Here is a 22,386-nt window from a genome sequence, read left to right as displayed (position 1 = left end):
AATAAACCTATAATGTTTTACCTGCAGTCTTTATTTTGTGGACAGTGAAAAATTTAAACTAGTATTAGTCTAGAAGTTTTGTAAAAAAAAATAAAAAAATAAAAATATATAACTTGATTTAGATCTGTTCTTTCCACAATCACTGATTAAGACCACCGACAAGACTACCAAGCATAAATAGATCAAGAGTTAGAATTACCGTAACACAAGTTAACTTATAGTTTTGTGGGAAATTATTCTGTTTGTGTTTCTCCCACCTTATTATAACTTCTGCTGGCAGATTGCATGGCTTTTCTAAGCGGACAGGTGCTTATTACAGCAACCCCTTTTTACGGGGTTATATGGGACTTTGGATCTTTTAGCTATAAAAGTTACCAGAAGATATTTGCTACCTGCCTGCTTGTTCTGCCCTGCAACTACTGTATCTGTGCCGGCTCATAATGGTCACGGACCACGCTGGCTGGCAATGTTATGTCGACAGAGCAGTTCTCTCTCTTCTGGTCTGCTCTGTCAACAGGGGGTCATGCTTCTGATGTCATGCTGATTGATAACTGACTGCCCACTGCAGCGAGTCGGCTGATTCAGCAGGACTTCAGCATTGACCCCACATTGACTGAGCAGACCAAAAGAGACAGAACTGCTTTGTTGATGTGAGGTCAAATTAAGCCAAATCACTGCCGGAGGAGGGAGAGAACATCCATGGGCAGAACAAGCAGCTAGTTGGCAACTATCTGCCGATAAGTTCTTAGCCCTATAGCCAAAAAAAAAGTCCTAGAAAACCCCTTTAAGCGTTGACAATAATCAAACGGACATATTTGTCTTTTTGATTACCCTAATATTGAACACTTTTCCATTAAAGGAACCGCTACATTTTAGGGTTATTCTTATGTTGGATGCAGCCCACTAACCATTGCAAGCCCTGACAACCAACTGACCAAAAGAAACTATTAAGATGGTTCATTTTCTTATTTCATGTGGTAACTACTTGCATTGTCCAAATACTCAATTTTGAATTCTAAGGTTTCCTGATCTCGTTAGATTTGCTACCATTAGTTATATGGAGTATGTAATTTACACACACAACAAAATCTAGCCACCAAGTTATGGGGACTCTTGCATTTTCAACACAACTCCATTACATCCTTCCACTGCCTGTATTACGAAACTAATGGTAAGTGAACCATTGCTTTTGTCTTCTGGAAAATCACAAGCAATTTTAGGCTATGTTCACACATAGTATGCCCAGAATACCATTTTACATAGCTTCTTTAAAAATAGAAGCCATAATGCCAAGGTGAGCAATGAATGCAAGTCTGGCTTACATTATTGCCTACCCATTTCTGTAAACAATATTGAGTGCTCATAGTCGATATGGTTGTACCGAGCACATGTATGATCAATAGCTGCACTACATGTGATCATGTAAAAGCATTGTGCTCCACATTTGTAAGAAATCTGATGTTTTTTCTTTTGACCCCTATGTCAATGACACATAAGCATTCACACGAAATATTGAAATAACGCACATATGAGATTTAGTGCAATATCGCCATGATGGTCCTTAATGCCACATTGCACCATCATCACATGGGTCTACACCGAAACTGAATGGTCAGCTATTTTGCCCATGTATACTAGTAAAAAAAAGTGCTCAGCATACTGCACGTTTACAGGAAAGCACACTGATATTTCTTCATTTTCAAATTCTTATTATTTAGTGCACAACCAACCATTGGACAAAAAGTGGAAATCGGGACCATTTTGACAACTTATTCATATAACTGTGGAACCAACGGCTGCTACAATATGGTCACGTGTTACTATTAGTGATGAGTGAATATACTCGTTACTCGATATTTCCCGAGCATGCTCAGGTGTTCTCCGAGTATTTTTTAGTGCTCGGAGATTTAGTTTTCCTCGCCGCAGCTGAATGATTTACATCTGTTAGCCAGCATAAGTACATGTGGGGGTTGCCTGGTTGCTAGGGAATCCCCACATGTACTTATGCTGGCGAACAGATGTAAATCATTCAGCTGCGGTGAGGAAAACAATCTCCGAGCACTAAAAACTACTCGGAGACCACCAGAGCGTGCTAGAGAAATCTCGAGTAACGAGTATATTCGCTCACCACTAGTTACTATCTTAATCCATGTGGAAACATCACAACTGTCTCCTCGCATAGTTCATTTATTCATTATATTTTAACAATTAATTTTATTACAAAATGTCAAAAAAGCAAAAATAAACATCCTACAATACATGTCCACATTAGACTGCCATTTTAGGACTAAAATTCTGTGCCTAGATAGATTATTCAATTTAATGTATAAATCAACACAGTTTTCCCCTCATCTAGGTGGTTGCAGATATTCAGAAGTCCTCTAATTTCAAAGGGAAACATGTCCAGAAACACTGTACCTTCAGTTATATGGGTAATCTACAGGCAAATAGCAGATAATCCTGTGAAGCTGGCTTACTGGAGCAGTGGCAACAGAGAAATTGAAATTATATTCTCCCTGTAGCCACTCGCTTTCAGTCATTGGGGCTGTGCAGGGGGCTACTACAGTCACCACTCACTATACAAAGAGTGCTTTGCAATGACTCCCCTGCCCTGTGTGCACAGAGAAGTCTGTTAATGTATATGGGAGTGATTACAGCATGTTCACGGTGTAGTGAGCAAACACTAACTGTTCTTGCACAGCCCCGATGACTTGAGTCAAGCAGCTGTAGGAAGAATATAACTTAATTTTCTCCTTGTAGCCGCTGCACCAGTAAGCCAGATTAACAGGATTTTAATCACTATTTACCTGAATATTAGCCCTATATCTGCAGTTTATAAAAAAATAAAATAATAATCACATTTTTTGGATAGAACATGATCACTTTAAAAGCAAAAGTCCACCAATCCCCCCCCCCCATATACCCTTGTATTGGCCAATATTGAGGATTAATGTAAAAGCTATTGTGTATGTTTGTTTTAGTCGATGAGTGCCATTTTGGAGTTGCTTGTCATCTTGGTCCCTTTCTCCCTTGGATATGCAGATGGAAACATACATTTCACATGATACTGCTGGCTGTGCAGTGCTGGAGTCTCAAACAGCACTTGTAATGCTGATTCCTGTGTAAAGACAGCAGTGCGATCAGTGACAGAACTGATGAGACTCCCTACTGTAGAGTCTCAGTACATTTATGAATATTCAGTGTCTCTTGGGACTCCTGCTTGAATTAGGTTTCTCCCAGTCAGCTCTTATAAACAAAATGCATGGAAAGTTGTGTCAATATGCATTTCAGACTGAAAACACGTACTTAACTGGTGGTATGACTGGAGGTCACATCACACAAATGCCTAATATGAAGTTCAAAATGTATGGTTATAATATTTCCGGTGAGCTACTATGTGTCAAAAATTGCTGGAGTTCCACTTTAATTTTAAGGCTGAACCTAGATTTGGAGCTCTGCAATAGAAAGAAAGAGCTCCAGCATCGATAAACATTAAGATATTCTTCAGCACAGAATTTAGACAAAAACTTTGTTGGCAGCAATTAAACAGTAACTTTGTTTTACATTTAGAGGGCATGTTGTCAAATACACAAATCTTTACAGAATCACATAGCCCATTTACAGTAAAGGCAGCAAATTCAGGGCATAGGACGTGCATTGGAATGTCTCAAAATATGTTATAATTTAATAAAAAAAATAAATCCATAGCCAAGACTACACCTGCTGCACTACATGCAGATTCATTAGCACTTCGATAAGCACTATTATTGCAGCATAACAGGTGCTTTACTAGTGCAGGGAACGGTAACATCCGCAATAGGCAGCTACTATTATCTCATTACACAAATAGACTTATTGTACAATCTGAACCATAGCAAAATATAAACACCCAGGTTTACCAAAAGTAACATGTATCCTTTTCTCTATCAATGCCTCTTTGTAGGACTGGCCCATGAACATGCATTAAAGAAACAATAGCTATTTTACATTAATGAGTAGACATGATACAAGTGAATTCACAGACAAGAGAAGTGCAAGTCTCCTCAGTCACTAAACAATACCACAAGGTCCGCTTACATACACTGTAAATGCCCTGTCCCCCTCATTACATCATTTATACTTCTGTCTTAGAATGGTCTGCTGGGCTACAGTCATCATATGTATAACGTTGGGCAGAATAGAGTGGCTTGTTCTGCTGTAACCTTCAGTTCTCTATGGGAAACTGCTTGGCAGAAATGGGGGGTCAGTAAGAAAGACCAGAGAATATCTGCTGATAAAAAAAGCCAAGAGCGCACTGAGGTCATATGCCCCTGTCTAGTCACTCAAAAGCACTTCTGACTTATAGCATCAAGGAAGGTCAGACTCACACCCATGTTTAATTGCCAGTAGGTCAAAAATATCCAGTACACTAAATAGTTCAACTGGTTTTGAGTTTGAGAACAGCGGCTGAAAATTTTATAAGGAAATTCTTTTCATTTTCTTGCCCACTGGGCATTTGGAATGCAGACCAAGACCTCAAAATAGAAAATCAAAAGAAACATTAAAAAAAATAATGATTGAGAAAGGGGGTAATTGACCGTACTTGCTGCACAATTTTTGTAGTTTTTTTTTTTCCGACAAATAAAAGTGGAATCAAATTCTGGTTTTGACAGGTTCTACTTGGTGATTCTACCCTTCAGGTCTTCCTAGATCACATCATTTTTGATTTGAGATAAAGGTCAGTTTCAAAAGAGCATATTACAGTCACATTTGTGCACCAATATTACAGCTGTAAGTTTATATACCTAAACAGTTGTCAGCTTGCATCCTTAGCCCTGCAGCCAGGCCAATGCATAAATAGGTCGGTAATATACTTGTCTGAAACTGGCCTTAGTCTAATGAAAAAGTAGTCTGTCCTCAATTTATTCTACAACCCCTGGCAAAAATTATGGAATCACCAGCCTTGGAGGATGTTCATTTAGTTGTTTAATTTTGTTGAAAAAAAAAGCAGATCACAGACATGGCACAAAACTAAAGTCATTTCAAATTGCAACTTTCTGGCTTTAAGAAACACTAAAAGAAATCAAGAACAAAAAATGTGTAATCAGTAATGGTTACATTTTTTAACCAAGCATATGGAAAAATTATGGAGTCACTCAATTCTGGCGAAAAAAATTATGGAATCACCCTGTAAATTTTCATACCCAAAAATATCACCTGCATCAAATTATATCTGCTTGTTAGTCTGCATCTAAAAAGGAGTGACCACACCTTGGAGAGCTGTTGCACCAAGTGGACTGACATGAATCATGGCTCCAACATGAGAAATGTCAATTGAAACAAAGGAGAGTATTATCAAACTCTTAAAAAAAGGTTAATCATCACGCAATGTTGCAAAAGATGTTGGTTGTTCACATTCAGCTGCATCTAAAATCTGGACCAAATACAAACAACATGGGAAGGTTGTTAAAGGCAAACATACTGGTAGACCAAGGAAGACATCAAAGCGTCAAGACCAGAAACTTAAAGCAATATGTCTCCAAAACAGGAAATGCACAACAAAACAAATGAGGAACGAATGGGTGGAAACTGGAGTCAAAGTCTGTGAACGAACTGTAAGAAATCGCCTAAAGGAAATGGGATTTACATACAGAAAAGCTAAAAGAAAGCCATCATTAACACCTAAACAGAAAAAAACAAGGTTACAATGGGCTAAGGAAAAGCAATCGTGGACTGTGGATGAAAGTCATATTCAGTGATGAATCACAAATCTGATATGGGCAAGGTGATGATGCTGGAACTTTTGTTTGGTGCCGTTCTAATGAGATTTAAAGATAACTGCCTGAAGAGAACATGCAAATTTCCAGTCATTGATGATATGGGGCTGCATGTCAGGTAAAGGCACTGGGGAGATGGCGGTCATTACATCTTCAATAAATGCACAGGTTTATGTTGATATTTTGGACACTTTTCTTATCCCGTCAATTGAAAGGATGTTTGGGGATGATTAAATCATTTTTCAAGATAATGCAGCCTGCCATAGAGCAAAAACTTTGACCTTATGTGTCTATTTTCAAGGATTGTTTTCAATGTCATGGCCTGCAAATAGTCTGGATCTCAATCCAATTGAAAATCTTTGGTGGAAGTTGAAGTTAATGGTCCATGACAAGGCTCCAACCTGCAAAGCTGATCTGGCAACAGCAATCAGACAAAGTTGGAGCCAGATTGATGAAGAGTACTGTTTGACACTCATTAAGTCCATGCCTCAGAGACTGCAAGCTGTCATAAAAGCAAGAGGTTGTGCAACAAAATACTAGTGATGTTTTGGAGTGTTTTTTTGTTTGCTTTTCATGATTCCATAATTTTTTCCTCTGCATTGAGTGACTCAATAATTTCCCCCCTATGCTTGGTTAAAAAAGTAACCATTACTGACTACCACATTTTTGTTCTTGATTTCTTTTAGTGTTTCTTAAAGCCAGAAAGTTGCCATTTGAAATTACTTTAGTTTTGTGCCATGTCTGTGATCTGCTTTTTTTTCTACAAAATTAAACAACTGAATGAACATCCTCCAAGGCCGGTGATTCCATAATTTTTGCCAGGGGTTGTAAAAGGGAACCGGTCATGTCCCCAAACACTAACCTGCAGATATAGGGTTAATCTGCAGGCTAATCGTGTTCCAGCGAGCTGCCAGTCAGAGGTATGCCGGCTAGTCATTACTCACAGTATTGCGACTGATGGCTGTGGCACTACTATTAACCTGCAGATTCACCCCATAGCTGAAAGTTAATAGCATTTGGAGACAAGACAGGTTCACTTTAACCAGGAACATTTCATACCAGAGGGAACAAGGACATACTTCCAAAAGCTTCCTTTCCTAGGATCTATTCCCAGTTTGTAGAGAATAAAAACAGATGGGAAAAGAGGCCTCTCAGAAGTTATTGGGGCCAAACCAAGATGTCATTTCAGAGAAAGTTATAACAATGCAACAATGACAATTTAGAAGCAATACAAGCTATGAAAAACAATAAAAGATCTTTAGAGAGTAATTTCTGGTGTCCAACCACAAGAATTTGTAAGTGTGCAGGTCCAAGATCAAATACGACTAAACAGGTCAAGAGCTTTGTAAATATGTTCAAATTTGCAAGTAGTGCCCGTATTTTAAATTCTATCCAGCAGTTTCTAATAAGCTGTGCCAGTGCCTCACCCTTATTCTCCGATCAAACACTGTACTGCCATTTTTGACAGTATTTATTCATAATTGACACACCTAATCTACGAGTATATCAATCCACTCTTAGTGCCTGAAATGCTTATAATTCATCTTGTGTTGAAGTTTAGAGAGGTGTAAGGTCTCCCAAATTATATAGACAATTCAAGGTAGAGGACCATGCATAATAACTGATCTATACGAATTGATTGGCGGATTTGGCTATGAAGAGCAGCTATCTATATTTATATTATCTATATCTACACCTAGATATGCATTGGCAGACATCTTGCTACGTGGCGTAGACGGAAGTCTACGTATGAATAATTGAACAACACTAGAAATTTATGTAAAACTAATGATTTGCAGATAACCTGTACAATTCCTCATAGCCATATCAGGGGATATACCGGTCTTTCTTCTTTTCAGCCAATGACAGGTAGACACTCAAAATGATGGCACATCTAGCAACTCAGTCAGTCACATGGTATACGCTCATGGCACATCTTCTAGATTCCATCTTCAGGTTATTTAATATCAAAAGGTTCTTTGGCCATATGACAGAATGCCAGATATTAAATAAGCCATTTATTTAAATGTCACGCGCTTTTCTATATTATAGTTATATTATAGATTGATGGGCTGCATTATAAATGTGCCCAATTAGGTAGCAAAAATGGGAAGAAAAATATACATAGCTAAACAAGACCAAGGGCTAGTTAAATCCAGATTGGCTTGTCTGTGCCGGTCTTCATGGCGGGGGGGCGTTATGGAGTCAGATGCTCCTGATTGAGGGAGAGGCGTATGCCCCTTCATGAATCAGGAGAGCCGGACAAACGGAATACACCATAATGTGCACCTCGCCACCAATCCTACTCCAGCCCCTGCTGGAGTTAGATTTGTGGCGTGGTGAACGCCGCCGCTTGTCATGAATTTGCTGACCGGTGATCACCATCACCCCTCGTTGCTGGCACTGCCAATTTTAGCGGTCGTAGGAAAAACTGGAGTGAAAGTAACAGAAGTGGCAAAATTAAGCACAGCTCCGACTTGCATCTAAACTTTGCGACTTTTCAAAGCTTTTACAACAGAATTCTTGGGTAACGCCTTGATGAATTGGGCAATAAATGTAGTGTATTGAGTGAATTACATTTAGATGATCCCACCTCCCCCCAGAAATTACCCTTTCCAATTCTCCATTCAGTAGAAAAGATTTATGAAATAAAAAAAAAAAATGGGGAGGTAGAAAAAGGAATGCATATACATACTGCACATTGTATGTAAAAAGGATAAAAATGTCTCTTTTGAGCACCTTGTAAAGAAAATCCAATCATGCATGTCTAATAATTCAATATCTACACCACAGATCATGGCTCCCAGAGCAGCCTCTCCCTATAAATTTATTCTGTACCATTTCCTTACCATCACACCCAGGACGATACAGGAGATGCTATGCTTGTACTCCGTTTCCCTTGCAGGGTGTTAACCCCTCAGGTCACGGCCATTGCCACTCCCCACAGAAATAATAATAAAATGGGAGCGGTCAAAGATTTAATTGGAGTGAGTCATTTTGGCAGAGTTTGAAACTCTTATAATGCAACGAGCCATAACAAAACAGGGCAGTGTCAAAAATATCTCCATATTCAATTGTGGACACAGGATTACTACACTAAAGGAAACAGATTAGTTTTCCAAAACTATTATAGGGCTTTTTAGTGTTTGTAATAGAAAATTAGGCACAGGAGATAGAAATATAAATTTTAAGTTCACTGGCATTATTTGGAAATCTTGAAAATTGCCTACATATACAAGCCAAGCAAGAAAATAATATGGACACACCAGGCCCCTTGAACCATGTTAAGCACCATCCATATCGGAGATTCTTATTGGAATCTGTTAGCTACGATATCTATTTTTTGGGAACAATATGAATTTTATATACTCTTCAATTAATTATCAATTAGGCTACGTTCACATTTGCGTTGTGCGCCGCAGCGCACAACGCAAACAAAAACGCAGCAAAACGCATGCACAACGCTGCGTTTTGCGACGCATGCGTCCTTTTTTTGGTTGATTTTGGACACAGCAAAAATGCAACTTGCTGCGTCCTCTGCGCCCGGACGCGTGCGCCGCAGTGACGCATGCGTCGCAAAATGCAAGTGCAACGCATGTCCATGCGCCCCCATGTTAAATATAGGGGTGCATGACGCATGCGGCGACGCTGCGGCGCAAACCGCAAATGTGAACGTAGACTTATAAACTATAAAGTTTATAACAGCATTCATTGCTTCCCAATATCGGTGATATGTAATATGGAGTGATCATTGAGGGGCGATCACGGACAGTTACGATGATTGCAGTTAAGCAGCAGGGAGCCAGATGTCAATCAACATGACATTGGCAGTGACGTTCCGTCGACAGAGCATAGCGGAAAGAAGGCACTGCTGTCAATCATGAGTCATGTGACGTCATGGGGAGCAGGAAAATTCATCCTGGATAAGTGCTTTAACTGTAAATCAAAAGATAAACTAGAGTTTAGTGTGCGTCATATGAGCTGAGCACCTTAGTAATTTGCAATGGTGCCCCAATAAATTAAATGCCAAGCCTATAAAACGGGTATGTATGATGGACATTGCTTACAGCAATATCATGACATTAAATCATATACTGTATAATACCCAGTTTTACTCACAGATTTAGAAAGGATCTTCGGGTAAAACAGCAATAAACCGATAGCATCCAGGCATAATGCAAATAGGACTTAGCGGTCAATAAGATTGACTTCTAAACCAGAAACCTGCATTACAAAATAAATTAAAACCTCAGATTTTCTCCATTTTAGAACCTTTCATTCACACTGTTAAGGGCAGATTTGTGTAATTCCCACTGACTAATAGGATGGTGGTGTTGTCATGGGTGATCATCCCTTAAATAATTTCACTGCTTGAGCCAATTTATTCTTGTTATCCGTAATATTCTAAGCAATCGGAGCCTCAATGATGTGAAATAACTCACAGAACATAGAACTGAATGCTGTCAAACTGCCACAATAAACCACAACATTTTCAAAGAACTGATGAAGATACAGACGTGTACCAACACATCAGGACCATCTCTTTCATTCAGTCTACATTTAGATTGTAAATTACTATAATTATGAAACAAATAATGTGTCAGTTTGATTTCAGTGATATGAAACATGGAATTTTCAATGTAAAGAGATACATCGCTATTTTCATCCATAAAACATTTGGAAGAGAAAGCTGAGCGTATTCGGTTTCTAACGCTAGTATGGAAATTCCCCAGAAAATGAAAATGTTTTGTATTATCTGAAACTCATTTTGTCCTAAGTTCTGAAATACGACCGTTCACCAAATTTGTCATCTTGAACCAGACACATGATGTAATTTCGTCTGCAGAATTAGTTTTTGTTAAATCCAAGTGGGTGTTGCGAGAGAGTTTTCAATGGGCACATGTACTTCTTCCCCTGTATGACTTTGCCCAATCATAAACCAGCAGCAACATGCAGGAGAAAAAGAACATGCCCCACAATAGCTCAGTTCAGGCTACTCCTGCGTGAGATATAATGACATTGTGCACTGCTCTCACTACAGAGCGATCTTTAGCTTCCATGAGCACAACTGACACAAGTGTGACCACTGACATCTCTGGACAGGTAGTGTGTGTGTGTGTGTGTGTGTGTGTGTGTGTGTGTGTGTGTGGGTGTGGGTGTGGGTGTAGCAGTGTAGCAGAGGTGGCACTGCTATGAGAAGAGGAGAGTTGATCGAAGGGTGTGTAATGTGACACAGCTAAACTTAACTGCGCTTGACTACCTAACCACACTGACTGCCGTGACCTTATCTGAAAGGTGCTAGAAAGTAGAGCACAGGTGACTAATCATGCAAAAAAGTGAAATCAAAAGATCAGGGATGTCTTTTTAAAACATCTCACACACTGACAAATTTGTTCTAAGAATTAATGGGGCGTGTTTTTTCTCCTGTGTGCTGCTGCATGTTTATGATTAGACAATTTAATTTAGGGGGAAGAAGTTAATCCACCACAGTGAAAATGCTCTGATTACACCCACTCGCTGTAAAAATTAAAAGGGGTTGTCCAGTTAAAACCAATAAGTGTGACTGCAGGCTTATGAATCCCCCCAGTGCACGCATTGTGTGCTGCATGAATTTGCTGTTTCAGACCGGGAAACTGAGGGTATGTATAAGTTATACATACTGCCGGCCAGGCTCCACATACTTGTATTGAGCCAAGGCGGCGCCCCGACCAGAGACACGGATGGCCAATAGGCGGGGCCGACTAAAGGGCGAGGCGGCTCCCACTGGTCGGGGTATGTATAACTTATACATACCCTCCATTCCCCGGTCTGAAACCGGCGAATCCCCGCAGCGCACACTGTGTGCGCTGGGAGGATTCACAAGTCTGCAGTCACACAGAGTGACTGCAGACTTATCGATTTTGACAGGACAACCCCTTTAAGCAGTTAGGTGCCATATACTGTGATTGCCATTGCCCTCATAATGGAGAGGCAATAATAAAAAAAAAATCATTATTATTTAAAATACTATTATTTTTGTACCCTTAGCCCAGATTTCTTTACGCTGCAGCCCTCATTCAGAGGTCACTACTATTTACTAATACATGAAAACATGTACCAATGTTCAGCAGTGTTTTGAATCAGATTTTGATCAGAGTTTCATGAAACACTAGTCAGTGTGTCAGTTTTCTCCAGGAGTGATTTTTCATTGCTGAAAAAATTAATCTGCAAAGCTTCTCATATATTTTTAAATGGTAATCACAGACAGCACACGGATTTCACAATGATGCCATCCGTGTGCAGTCAGCGACTTTCACAAATCCATAGACTTCTGGGCAATTTTGATTGCGAGTTGGATCAAAAACAGACGTTTCCGTGATTCATTGGGGATCACTCGACCAGCAAAAATAACAGACATGTGAACAGCTCCACAGATTATAAAGGGTACTTGCACTATCCGTGAAAAACACTGATGGAACATGTAATTGATATCTGAATAAGACCTATGAAGTAAACCTTGTTATGTCAACTCTAGGACATATCAATGGACTAACACAAGTAATACGGTTAAGGGAATGGATTACAGTTTTAACATGTAACCCATGCCGCAAATGAACAGTGATTAATAGACTCGTGAGATGTGTCTTTGAGCCCCAGTAAAATGTCAGTTATATCGGTCATTAAGGGAAATATGGATTTTTTTTGCATTAAAAATAGCCTTCCAGCACTAACATAGCCCTTAACTGGAGAACTTGTACTATACATTTGTGTATAAATGGTAAAGGACTGTAAACAGAACAGCAGGACTGCGAATAAGGACTACGAGCCAACTATTTTAGGCTTCAGTGGGCTACCTACTCTTGGCTTATACAAGGATACGGCTGTTAAAATTTTATGCAAAGTACAAGAATTTTTGTTCTTTTTGGTTCCTTCAAATGTTATCTGTACACAATATGGTTTCACCATATGATAATGATCAAGACTGTCATTTATGCCAGTGTTTTAAGTACTGGAGTGCTGGGGTAAGATGTTCCAGATTCATGAAGAGGCGCATCACCACAAATCCTACTCTAGTCCTAGCTTTAATAAGTTTCATGGCATAGTGAATGGCACCGTTTTTCATGAATTACGTCAGAGCTGGAGGAAAATGGTGTGATGAATTGTGCCCAAAGCTTGTAAATGTCATGGCTCATGCTGTCCATAGACACAAATTGGTGCATGTGCTACAATTGAAGTTTGGAACATGCCAAATTACAGCCAAAAGTTAGATTTATGCCATCAATATAATTTAGAAAATTATACCAATCATGTAGTACAAATGTAATAGTGGTGATAATATGACCTTCCACCATGCCGCACAAAAAACTAAAAATTTGTCATGTATAGTGAACCTACCCAGTGCTTTCCGTTTGTCTCCTTCTCTCTTTGCTGAGACCGATGTTCGTTACCCGGGTCTATGCGTGCCGTGGTGAGCACGATAGTTTAGGTCAATTCACAAGGACCAGCTAGCGCCAAATTTGACCTCTGATGGTACTTTTCCAGACTCGAGGTTGTTTAATTGCTTGTAGACCCAGAAATACCAAAGCAAACGGTGAGTACTGAGAAATTTGTAATATAGATTGCTCCGTGCACATTGGCTACCACTGTTCTTGTCAACCAAAGCCCTGTTTACACAAGATGATGCACAGCTGAGAATCAGGAATTTCTTTTATATGTGCAAAAAAAAATGTCAGCAGATGAACGAGCATTTTGCTTGTTCATTGGGTGATCAGCAGCCTATTAACACGGTAAGATAATAGTGAAACAAGCGTTCAAAACACTAGTTCACAATTATTTTTCATTGTACATGCAGCTTAAAGTGGTATTCAAATCTCCAAAATCTTCTCCCAATATGTATTAAGTTGAATAATAATATTAGCAAATACCTCCAATTAGAAATGTAGCATAGTTCTTCTGATTCACTATGTCGCTTACCCCATGTGCAGGGCTTTGTAGGAGTTAGGTATCCATGGTTACAACCACTAACAGCTAACTGACTCACTATATGAATGGTCGTAACCTTGGATACCTGAGCTACTGCAATGTCCTGCATATGGGGTAAGCGACATAGCGAATCTGAAGAACTATACTAAATTTCTAATTGGAGGTATTTGCTAATATTATTACACACTGGCGATGGGAATACCCCTTTAAGTCTGAACAACACCTTTCCTGGAAGCATGGTTCACAGTTACAACTACTTTCTATGTCACAGCAATCTTGACTACAGGAGGACTGTAAAATTGGCCTCAGCCAAGGCAGCAGGAGACAAACAGAGGGCACTATGAAGAGGTTGAGTTAAAGATCAGGAGATCAGCAGCTGGCCTGAAAGTCGCACTCTGTACAGAGGCTGTGAAACATGGATATATGAATACTGTCTTACAGTGCAGCCAGCATCCTTACGGGCTAGGATATAATGCAGCTAGCAGTATGGCACTTTCTGTGAACATTGAAAATTCGTTGATGCATTAGTTATTCTGAACTAGACTACAGGAAATAGTGAATTTATTAAAACTTTGAGAAATCATGGTCACTTATACATCACAAAGTATAAGGCCTAGAGAATCTAAAAATAAATAGTGACAAATGATATTCCATATTAACAATGCCTTTTTTTCTCTCAGAAAATAAACTGCTATGATATTTAGCATTTTTGGACCATAAGACTCATGGGAAGACATGCAAGTTTAGTTGGAATATAAGTAAGGAGTGAAATTCTATGGAATAACTGCATTTAAACAATGTAAATATTTCCTTTGGATTACCACTATGTAAGCCGATGGGAAATTTGATCATCCAAACATACACAAAAGCAGCACCGATTCTTTGCATACACTCTGTGCAGGAATTGTTTTAGGCATTGTCATATCAAAGCACCCTTCTAACAAAGAGAAACCCATTTTTGTTTTGGGCTAGCTGTCAATGAAGATTTTATGTCAAATGCATCTTCAAGTGATGCACCCTAGAAACTAAAAAGAACTCGTAGAATACAGTAACAATACATTGTTCTATTACCATGCCTTAAAACGTTGTAACACCTTTGCTCCAGGAATAGAAAACTATGCTGTCAAGATAAAGACAGCTAAAACTGTAACTAAATTTAAAGATCATCTTTACATGTGACATGTTCTCTCCATGCCTAATAGAATGGACAACCATAAAGAGTGAAAAAAACAACATGAAAATCGACTAACAGAAAGGTAATGGCAAAACATGGTGTAGTACTGACTGACCATATTATGGAGGATGCGTCATGAGGACAACTAGTAATTAAAACAAAAATATTGGACTCAATTGCTGTAACTTTAGACTGGTGGATTTAATGGTACCCTCACTGAATGGCCCTTAAAAGGGGGCTTAAGTAAGCACAGGAAGCAAACCATGAGGTCAGTTGTTAGCTGACTGGCCAGGAAGGATCTCGAGAGTCTCCACTATAAGGAAAGTGCAAAGAAACCTGTAAAAGAGATCCTATGTAAGGCAATCAAAAAACAAGGATCTGCTGATTTGCGTACAGTACATTTGGATGCCCCCTCCGACCTAAAAAAAAAAAAAGTCACCACCTGTATATAGTTAGTTTAATTGTATAAGAAAGTGCAGCAGAGTAGCCTTTCCTATAAAGAGGGCTGATGCAACAAAGGCATACGGAAGCCATAGCATCAATCCAGGCTGCAGCCGTTATCGAGTGTAGAAGCTACACCTGACAGCTACCAAAAACACCATAGCCCCAATTCATTAAGACTGGCATTGAACATGCCAGTCTTAATAAAGAGGTGTGGTGGAGTAAGAAGAGTCCACTCCAAAGAGTGTAAAGAACGCCATGTCTAGTAATGAATTAGATGGCTGCGTGTTGCCACGCCATTGACCCGCCCCAGCTCTGTCCGCTGTGTTGAAGATGGCTGGGAGTGGCGTGAAAAATCGCAAAAAAAAAAAATAAATAGATCAATCTAAGTGCAACTCTGCTATGTGTTAAAATTTTGCGACTAGCATAAACACTTTCAGGTGCTTGTGAGGGTACTATTGCACCAACTAAGATCGTGTTAGAAGTACGGTTAATGTAGTCTGTGCCTTAACGTATGAAGTGTCATGATCACAGATCCTCTGTAAATGGAGTCTGTCAGGCGCTCGCTGCGCCTTTGGTATAGCCGAGCAGTTCCTCACACCTGCTTCTTTTGCATCTCTGCCCCCTTGTGGCTCCTGTTAAGGCAGCACTGTAATTCAAGGAAGAAGAGGGAGGAAACCGATGGAAATCAAGTATTTCGGAAAGCTCGCTGAACTGCATGGCCATGCCAAAGGTGCTTTGCGCAGTCACTTTGTGACAGATTACCATTTGAGTGAATCTCCACTTTACAGCCATTTCCCCACTTAAATTAGGGAATTGCGTTATCAGCACTTCTGGTACCATTATGAATAGAAAAGAAAATCTCATTAGTAAGCCCAAGAGACCAGAGACCCTAAAATGCAATCTGTACTATATAGGAGCCTCTATTCTGGAAATGAACTGATAGTAATTACTATCCCTATAATAAAATATTAGGGGGTTTGCTCATAATACTGTTGCCTAATAAATTATTAAATGTGGCAACAAACCACCGCTCCATTTCCAGTAGGGAAGCTACCCATGTATTGGTTAGAAGGTGCAACAATTTGAGGATTAGTCTCTTAACACCAATCATTTGGTTGGACTTGTCTGGGCTATGCAGTTTCCACATTTTCTGCAAGTATACAATGATTCACTGCTTTGTGCATCAGGAGGCTACGCAATGTTCTGTATGTTGAGATGGAGTCTCCATAGCACAGTCCCCTAAATATTTCAGAGGAAAGCTCCTTTCACATGGCAATTATTAATCTTTCAGCTGCTGACTTGCTGGCATAGTCAGCTCTGTTGCATGACCCTCTTCCCGGTTAGAGTAACAAGCCATATCCTCTTCTGCATAGGTACTGTCTGCTCCAGTGTTGTCGATGATATATTCCTTAAAGAATAAATGTGTCAGCAGCATCGTTGTTCAGAGACATTGCTTGGTAGCATTTCATACAAAATCAACCACAAAATAGTCCTGAACCCAGAAAAGGAAGGACGTGCAGTTCAGGATCTTTTCAGAAAAGCAAATATGAACTTATGATATAGGAACTGGGCAGAGCCACTACATACAGCAAACACCATCTTGTAGTAATTGCGCAAAGACTGATGGCTACAGCTCAAGCCAGATCAACAACCAGCTGGCGCGCCTAGTGCCACTATGTACACTCTGCAGGACTGGAGAAGCAGGATGCATTTCCTCTTGTCTAGCACTTTAAGGGTTCAAGGCACTTTGCACAATTCTCTTTAACCACTAACAACTAAAATTAGTGAAGTGACAGTATTTGATTCCATCAAATGCATCAGGTTCACGATATGAAGGCACGCTGGAGTCAGGTCATCGCGGGTAACATCAATCTATTGCTTTAAATAACCTAGCTCCATTCTGCCTCGTTGCTAGAAGACCATATGGCACCATTGGATTCCAAGTAAAAGTGGCAAGTAATCAATTTTTCGTGGCAGGTGAAAAACAGCCTTCTCTCTGTAATCAGGATATGTTTGACTTTCCTAATGAAAGTATTCCAGAACTTGCATCTGCACATCACTACAGAACAATTGGATGACCTGAAGTTAGAGTAAGCCATGTTCTTGTGCTGGTTATGTTCCAAGGATGAGAATGTCTTGTGTGGAACATATTACAAAGGAGCATTGTCAAGGGAGATCTTTGATGCTCGCATTTTACCTCGTAGATTCTTGGTTATTTAATTCAGAATTTAGCTTTTGTTTAAGGCTCAGAACTTTGTCTTTTCTTGTAGCTCCTTTCGTACATTTTTTGCAGTGTACATTCATTCTATTCCAGTGAAGCAAGGGGCTCAGCTTCATTTTTCTTCTGCCAGCAGTATTGCATTTCAAGTCATCAAAAAATTTGCCGTGGCAATCAGAGGAGACCTGCTGAAGTGGTGCTCTCTTACATTTCCACAACATGCAAAACAATGGAATACTGTCCAATGTGATTTCCACATGGGTCACACAGGACCTCAACAGGGTTGTCAGTTTATTTTGAGGTACCCTTATTTCAAAAGGCTCAAGATTCCAAGAACCAACTCTTGAGCCAATGAGGTACAGGAAGTGGCAAACAAGTCACATTTTGATGAATCCACTAGGAAAGCTATGCGACAAGTCATCAGGCAAAATACATAGTGCGCAAAGTGTCTTGATGAACTTGCACTGCCTTAGCTAGGGCCTGTGGATCTCTTCCATTACTTTGTCCAGAAATGTGGCTGCCTTCTCCGCTGGAAAAAAAAAAACCAACAACTCAGTTTTAATGGCAAACAAGTAGCACTGAAACAGATCTCATGACTCACATATGATGAACTTCTCTAGTTGTCAATCAAAAGTCACAGTGTGGGCTTTTTAATTCAGATATCTGAGCATTTAAAGGGAATCTGTCACCACATCTGACATATCTAAATGACTAATATGGCCATGCAGGTTATAGAATGCTGAAAACATTCCTACCTGTGGGTCTCATATCAGATACCTTGTTGCTGAGAAATAATCTTTTATAATTTTATGTAAATGACCTCTTCCAGGCTATGGGGAGGATGGTGCCTGAGGGATAACTCTGCCTCTAGAGCTTATTTTAAGTATAAGTGGAAAATACCAGTGTGAGACCAGTAACTACCAGAGAACAGGAGAACTGAAATTTGTCTTCTTGCTAACACTTTTTTGCTTCCCTCTCAGCTCTGCTGCATTACAACAAATTTGCATCTGTCTGCCTGTGAGATGGAAGCTGAGAGCAACTTGCAGATTTGTCAGGTATAATCACACACAGCTCTGCAGTGAGATCAGGTGATCAGAGAGCGGCCATTACACATCACACTGGTAACTCCCCTTCATGTAAAATAATCTCTGGAGGCAGAGTTATCTCCAGGCAGCCTCCTCCCCACAGCCAGGAAAAGGCAATTTATAGAAAGAGATAATAGATGATTTATCCACAACAAGGCATCTGATATGAGACACACAGGGAGGACTGTTTCACAATTCTATAACCTGTATGTCCATATTGATAGTTTAAACAGGTCAAATGTGGTGACAGATTCCTTTTAATGTTGTTGTGATCCCATACAATTCCAGAACAGTAATACATAGAACAGTCTAATTAGTATCGATGGGATGTGACATTAGCTTGGCGATAATTATAGCAAGCAATCTCGAAGATAAAAAACAAACAAACAAAAAAAAAACCAAAAAACAAACAAAAAAAACACCCCACAAAATACAGATGAGTCGACAAACCTTGTGTATTAAACACTGCAACATTTTAGAATCCTATTCTTTTAGATACAGATTGGGAAAATTGTGGTAAATTTCTGCGCTGCTGAATAACTAGAATTCCAGAATTATTAGTACATTTGGCTTTAATATTCTACGCGTTTCAGAGTTCAAGACTCCTTCATCAGAAAACACCAAAGGGACATGTGGTGTTTTCTGATGGAGTCTTGAACTCTGAAACGCGTAGAATATTAAAGCCACATGTACTAATAATTCTGGAATTCTAGTTATTCAGCAGCGCAGAAATTTACCACAATTTTCCCAATCTGTATCTAACAGCTGGTCCTTCCTGAACTCGTGGATCTGCTGCAGCGAGCGAATCCTTTCAATGCTTCAACTCCGCTACATCTGGTGAGTGCAATCTTATGGATTAACCCCTTTCTGACCTCGGACGGGATAGTATGTCTGCGGTCAGATCCCCGGCTTTGATGCAGGGCTCCGCGGTGAGCCCGCATCAAAGCCGGGACATGTCAGCTGTTTTGAACAGCTGACATGTGCCCGCAATAGCGGCGGGTGAAATCGCGATTCACCCGCCGCTATTAACTAGTTAAATGCCGCTGTCAAACGCAGACAGCGGCATTTAACCGGCGCTTCCGGCCGGGCGGCCAGAACTGATCGCATCGCCGACCCCCGTCACATGATCGGAGGTCGGTGATGCTTCTGAATAGTAACCATAGAGGTCCTTGAGACCTCTATGGTTACTGATCCCCGGCAGCTGTGAGCGCCACCCTGTGGTCGGCGCTCATAGCACACCTGTATTTCTGCTACATAGCAGCGAACATCAGATCGCTGCTATGTAGCAGAGCCAATCGTGTTGTGCCAGCTTCTAGCCTCCCATGGAGGCTATTGAAGCATGGCAAAGGTAAAAAAAAGTAAATAAAATGTGAAAAAATAAAAAAAATAAATATAAAAGTTTAAATCACCCCCCTTTCGCCCCATTCAAAATAAATCAATAAAAAAAATAATCAAACCTACACATATTTGGTACTGCCGCGTTCAGAATCGCCCGATCTATCAATAAAAAAAGCATTAACCTGATCGCTAAACGGCGTAACGAGAAAAAAATTAGAAACGCCAGAATTAAGTTTTTTTTGTCGCCGCGACATTGCATTAAAATGCAATAACGGGCGATCAAAAGAACGTATCTGCACCAAAATGGTATCATTAAAAACGCCAGCTTGGCACGCAAAAAATAAGCCCTCACCCGATCCCAGATCATGAAAAATGGAGACGCTACGAGTATCGGAAAATGGCGCAATTTTTTTAGCAAAGTTTGGAATTTTTTTTCACCACTTAGATAAAAAATAACCTAGTCATGTTAGGTGTCTATGAACTCATACGGACCTGGAGAATCATAATGGCAGGTCAGTTTTAGCATTTAGTGAACCTAGCAAAAAAGCCAAACAAAAAACAAGTGTGGGACTGCACCTTTTTGCAATTTCACCGCACTTGGAATTTTTTTCCCGTTTTCTAGTATACGACATGGTAAAACCAATGATGTCGGTCAAAAGTACAACTCGTCCGGCAAAAAATAAGCCCTCACATGGCCATATTGACAGAAAAATAAAAAAGTTATGGCTCTGGGAAGGAGGGGAGCGAAAAACGAACACGGAAAAATGGAAAATCCCAAGGTCATGAAGGGGTTAACCTTTTAACCTTCTCAGATAAGACACTATTTGCGCTCTTTCCTACAACAGTTTTCATAGAATCCTATTCTTTGACATAGTTGGGCAAATTTAGACGCAGTGGGGAAAATCCATGATGGAGTCACATGTGATGAAACGTGGGCTTTCATGCTGTGCATTTTGCTTATACAATACAGCCTGTCTCAAAAATAAGATCCCACAAGAAGAAATGACAATGACACCGCATACCCTAAAATATGCAGATTTTTTCCAAGAGTGAGAAGAATTTTTTAAGAATCCTTTAACATTTAAATCATAGAGATGCTTTCCAATTTACAATAGTTAGGAGATTTTGACCCTTTTGTAAGAGCAACAGTGTCATCAGTTTGCACTGAGCTGGAAAACACTTGCACATACCTGTCATGTTCCTTGTCTACAAGGTGATAGCGTGCTCTGAAAGCGACCAGTCGAGCATAATATGCAGGAGCTGGTATGGATACAGATCGGGTGCAGCGCACATACGTGTGACAGAGTTGGTACGTGAGGATCTGCAGCTCATCTGCTGTGAATCGGTTGTCATCCCAAAGAACGTAGTAATGTGAGGGACGGCTAGTGCCCTGCAGATAGGAAAAACCACCAACAGCATTCAGATTTCAAAACTGTAGTAGCTCTTTATGCATAGCTATAACACGGGGTGATGGATGCAAAAAACACTTTTTTTTTTTTTTTTTTTTTTTTTTTTTTTACACAAACCACGGGGCCGCTATTTTCTAATGTATAGATGCAGCTTGACGAGTTTAAGACTATGTTGAGAATGTGAAAAGTAATAAATATATTACCTAGCTTATTAAAGCTAGTCTTGTATCTGCAGATATCCTCTAAGTAAACTGAAAAATGTGAAACATCATCCTACATTTACATTATATACAGTATAACTTTTCAGATTTATCAGAACTGGCGAGAGAATGAAAATCTTGTTTTACGCATATCTGGCATGTATTGTATGTATATGTAATATGTATTATTATATAACAATACTTTGGACTGCCTTTATATATTTCCTTGACTCGATAAGGTTTTTTCATGACATATACTATTAACATAAAGCTAGATATTTATTTTTTTTAATCACTTAGTGACCAGGCCAATTTTTTACAAATCTGTCATGTGTCACTTTATGTGGCAATAACTCTGGAATCTTTCAACATATCCAGGTGATTTTCAGAAATGTTTATTCATGACGTTATATTTTATGCTACTGGTAAACTTAAGTCAATATATTTTGCATTTATTTATAAAAACAGACATTTGGCAAATTTAAGAAAATAGCAATTTTCAAAACTTTGAATGATTATCCCTTTAATTTTTGTGTGTGTGTCTTTTTGATTACTTTTTATTCCATCTTCACTGAGACAAAGTGACATAAAAACAGGAAAATGTGGCTTTTTTTTTTAAATAGCATGATCAACAAAAATTATCAAAACCCATGTGCTTACATATGCGTTGCCATATTTTTTTTAATCAAAATCATAATACTGCAAATCAGGCTTTATTTTTATTATTTTTTAAAATCTTTTAAAGGTTGTTATGGACATGAAGGTACAAAGCATGTATCATTTATGTACACTTCATTATA

At 39.4% G+C, this 22,386-nt stretch overlaps 1 protein-coding gene across 1 annotated transcript in view; it reads right to left on the bottom strand.

The window, feature by feature from the left end:
* Window positions 1-17,680: 17,680 nt before the first annotated feature.
* LOC143815970 (protein argonaute-1) overlaps window positions 17,681-22,386 on the bottom strand; it is a 97,342-nt gene continuing 92,636 nt past the window's right edge. The window contains exons 18-19 of the mRNA XM_077295817.1: window positions 21,168-21,367; window positions 17,681-18,083 (exon numbers count right to left, since the gene is read on the bottom strand). Coding sequence (XP_077151932.1) covers window positions 17,975-18,083; window positions 21,168-21,367 — 309 coding nt within the window. The 3' untranslated portion in view covers window positions 17,681-17,974. The remainder of the gene's footprint in view (window positions 18,084-21,167; window positions 21,368-22,386) is intronic.

Source organism: Ranitomeya variabilis, chromosome 3 (assembly GCF_051348905.1).
Source record: "Ranitomeya variabilis isolate aRanVar5 chromosome 3, aRanVar5.hap1, whole genome shotgun sequence".
Taxonomy (NCBI): domain Eukaryota; kingdom Metazoa; phylum Chordata; class Amphibia; order Anura; family Dendrobatidae; genus Ranitomeya; species Ranitomeya variabilis.
The sequence above is the reverse complement of the archived record's forward strand: the minus strand, read 5'-3'. Positions and strand labels throughout refer to the sequence as shown.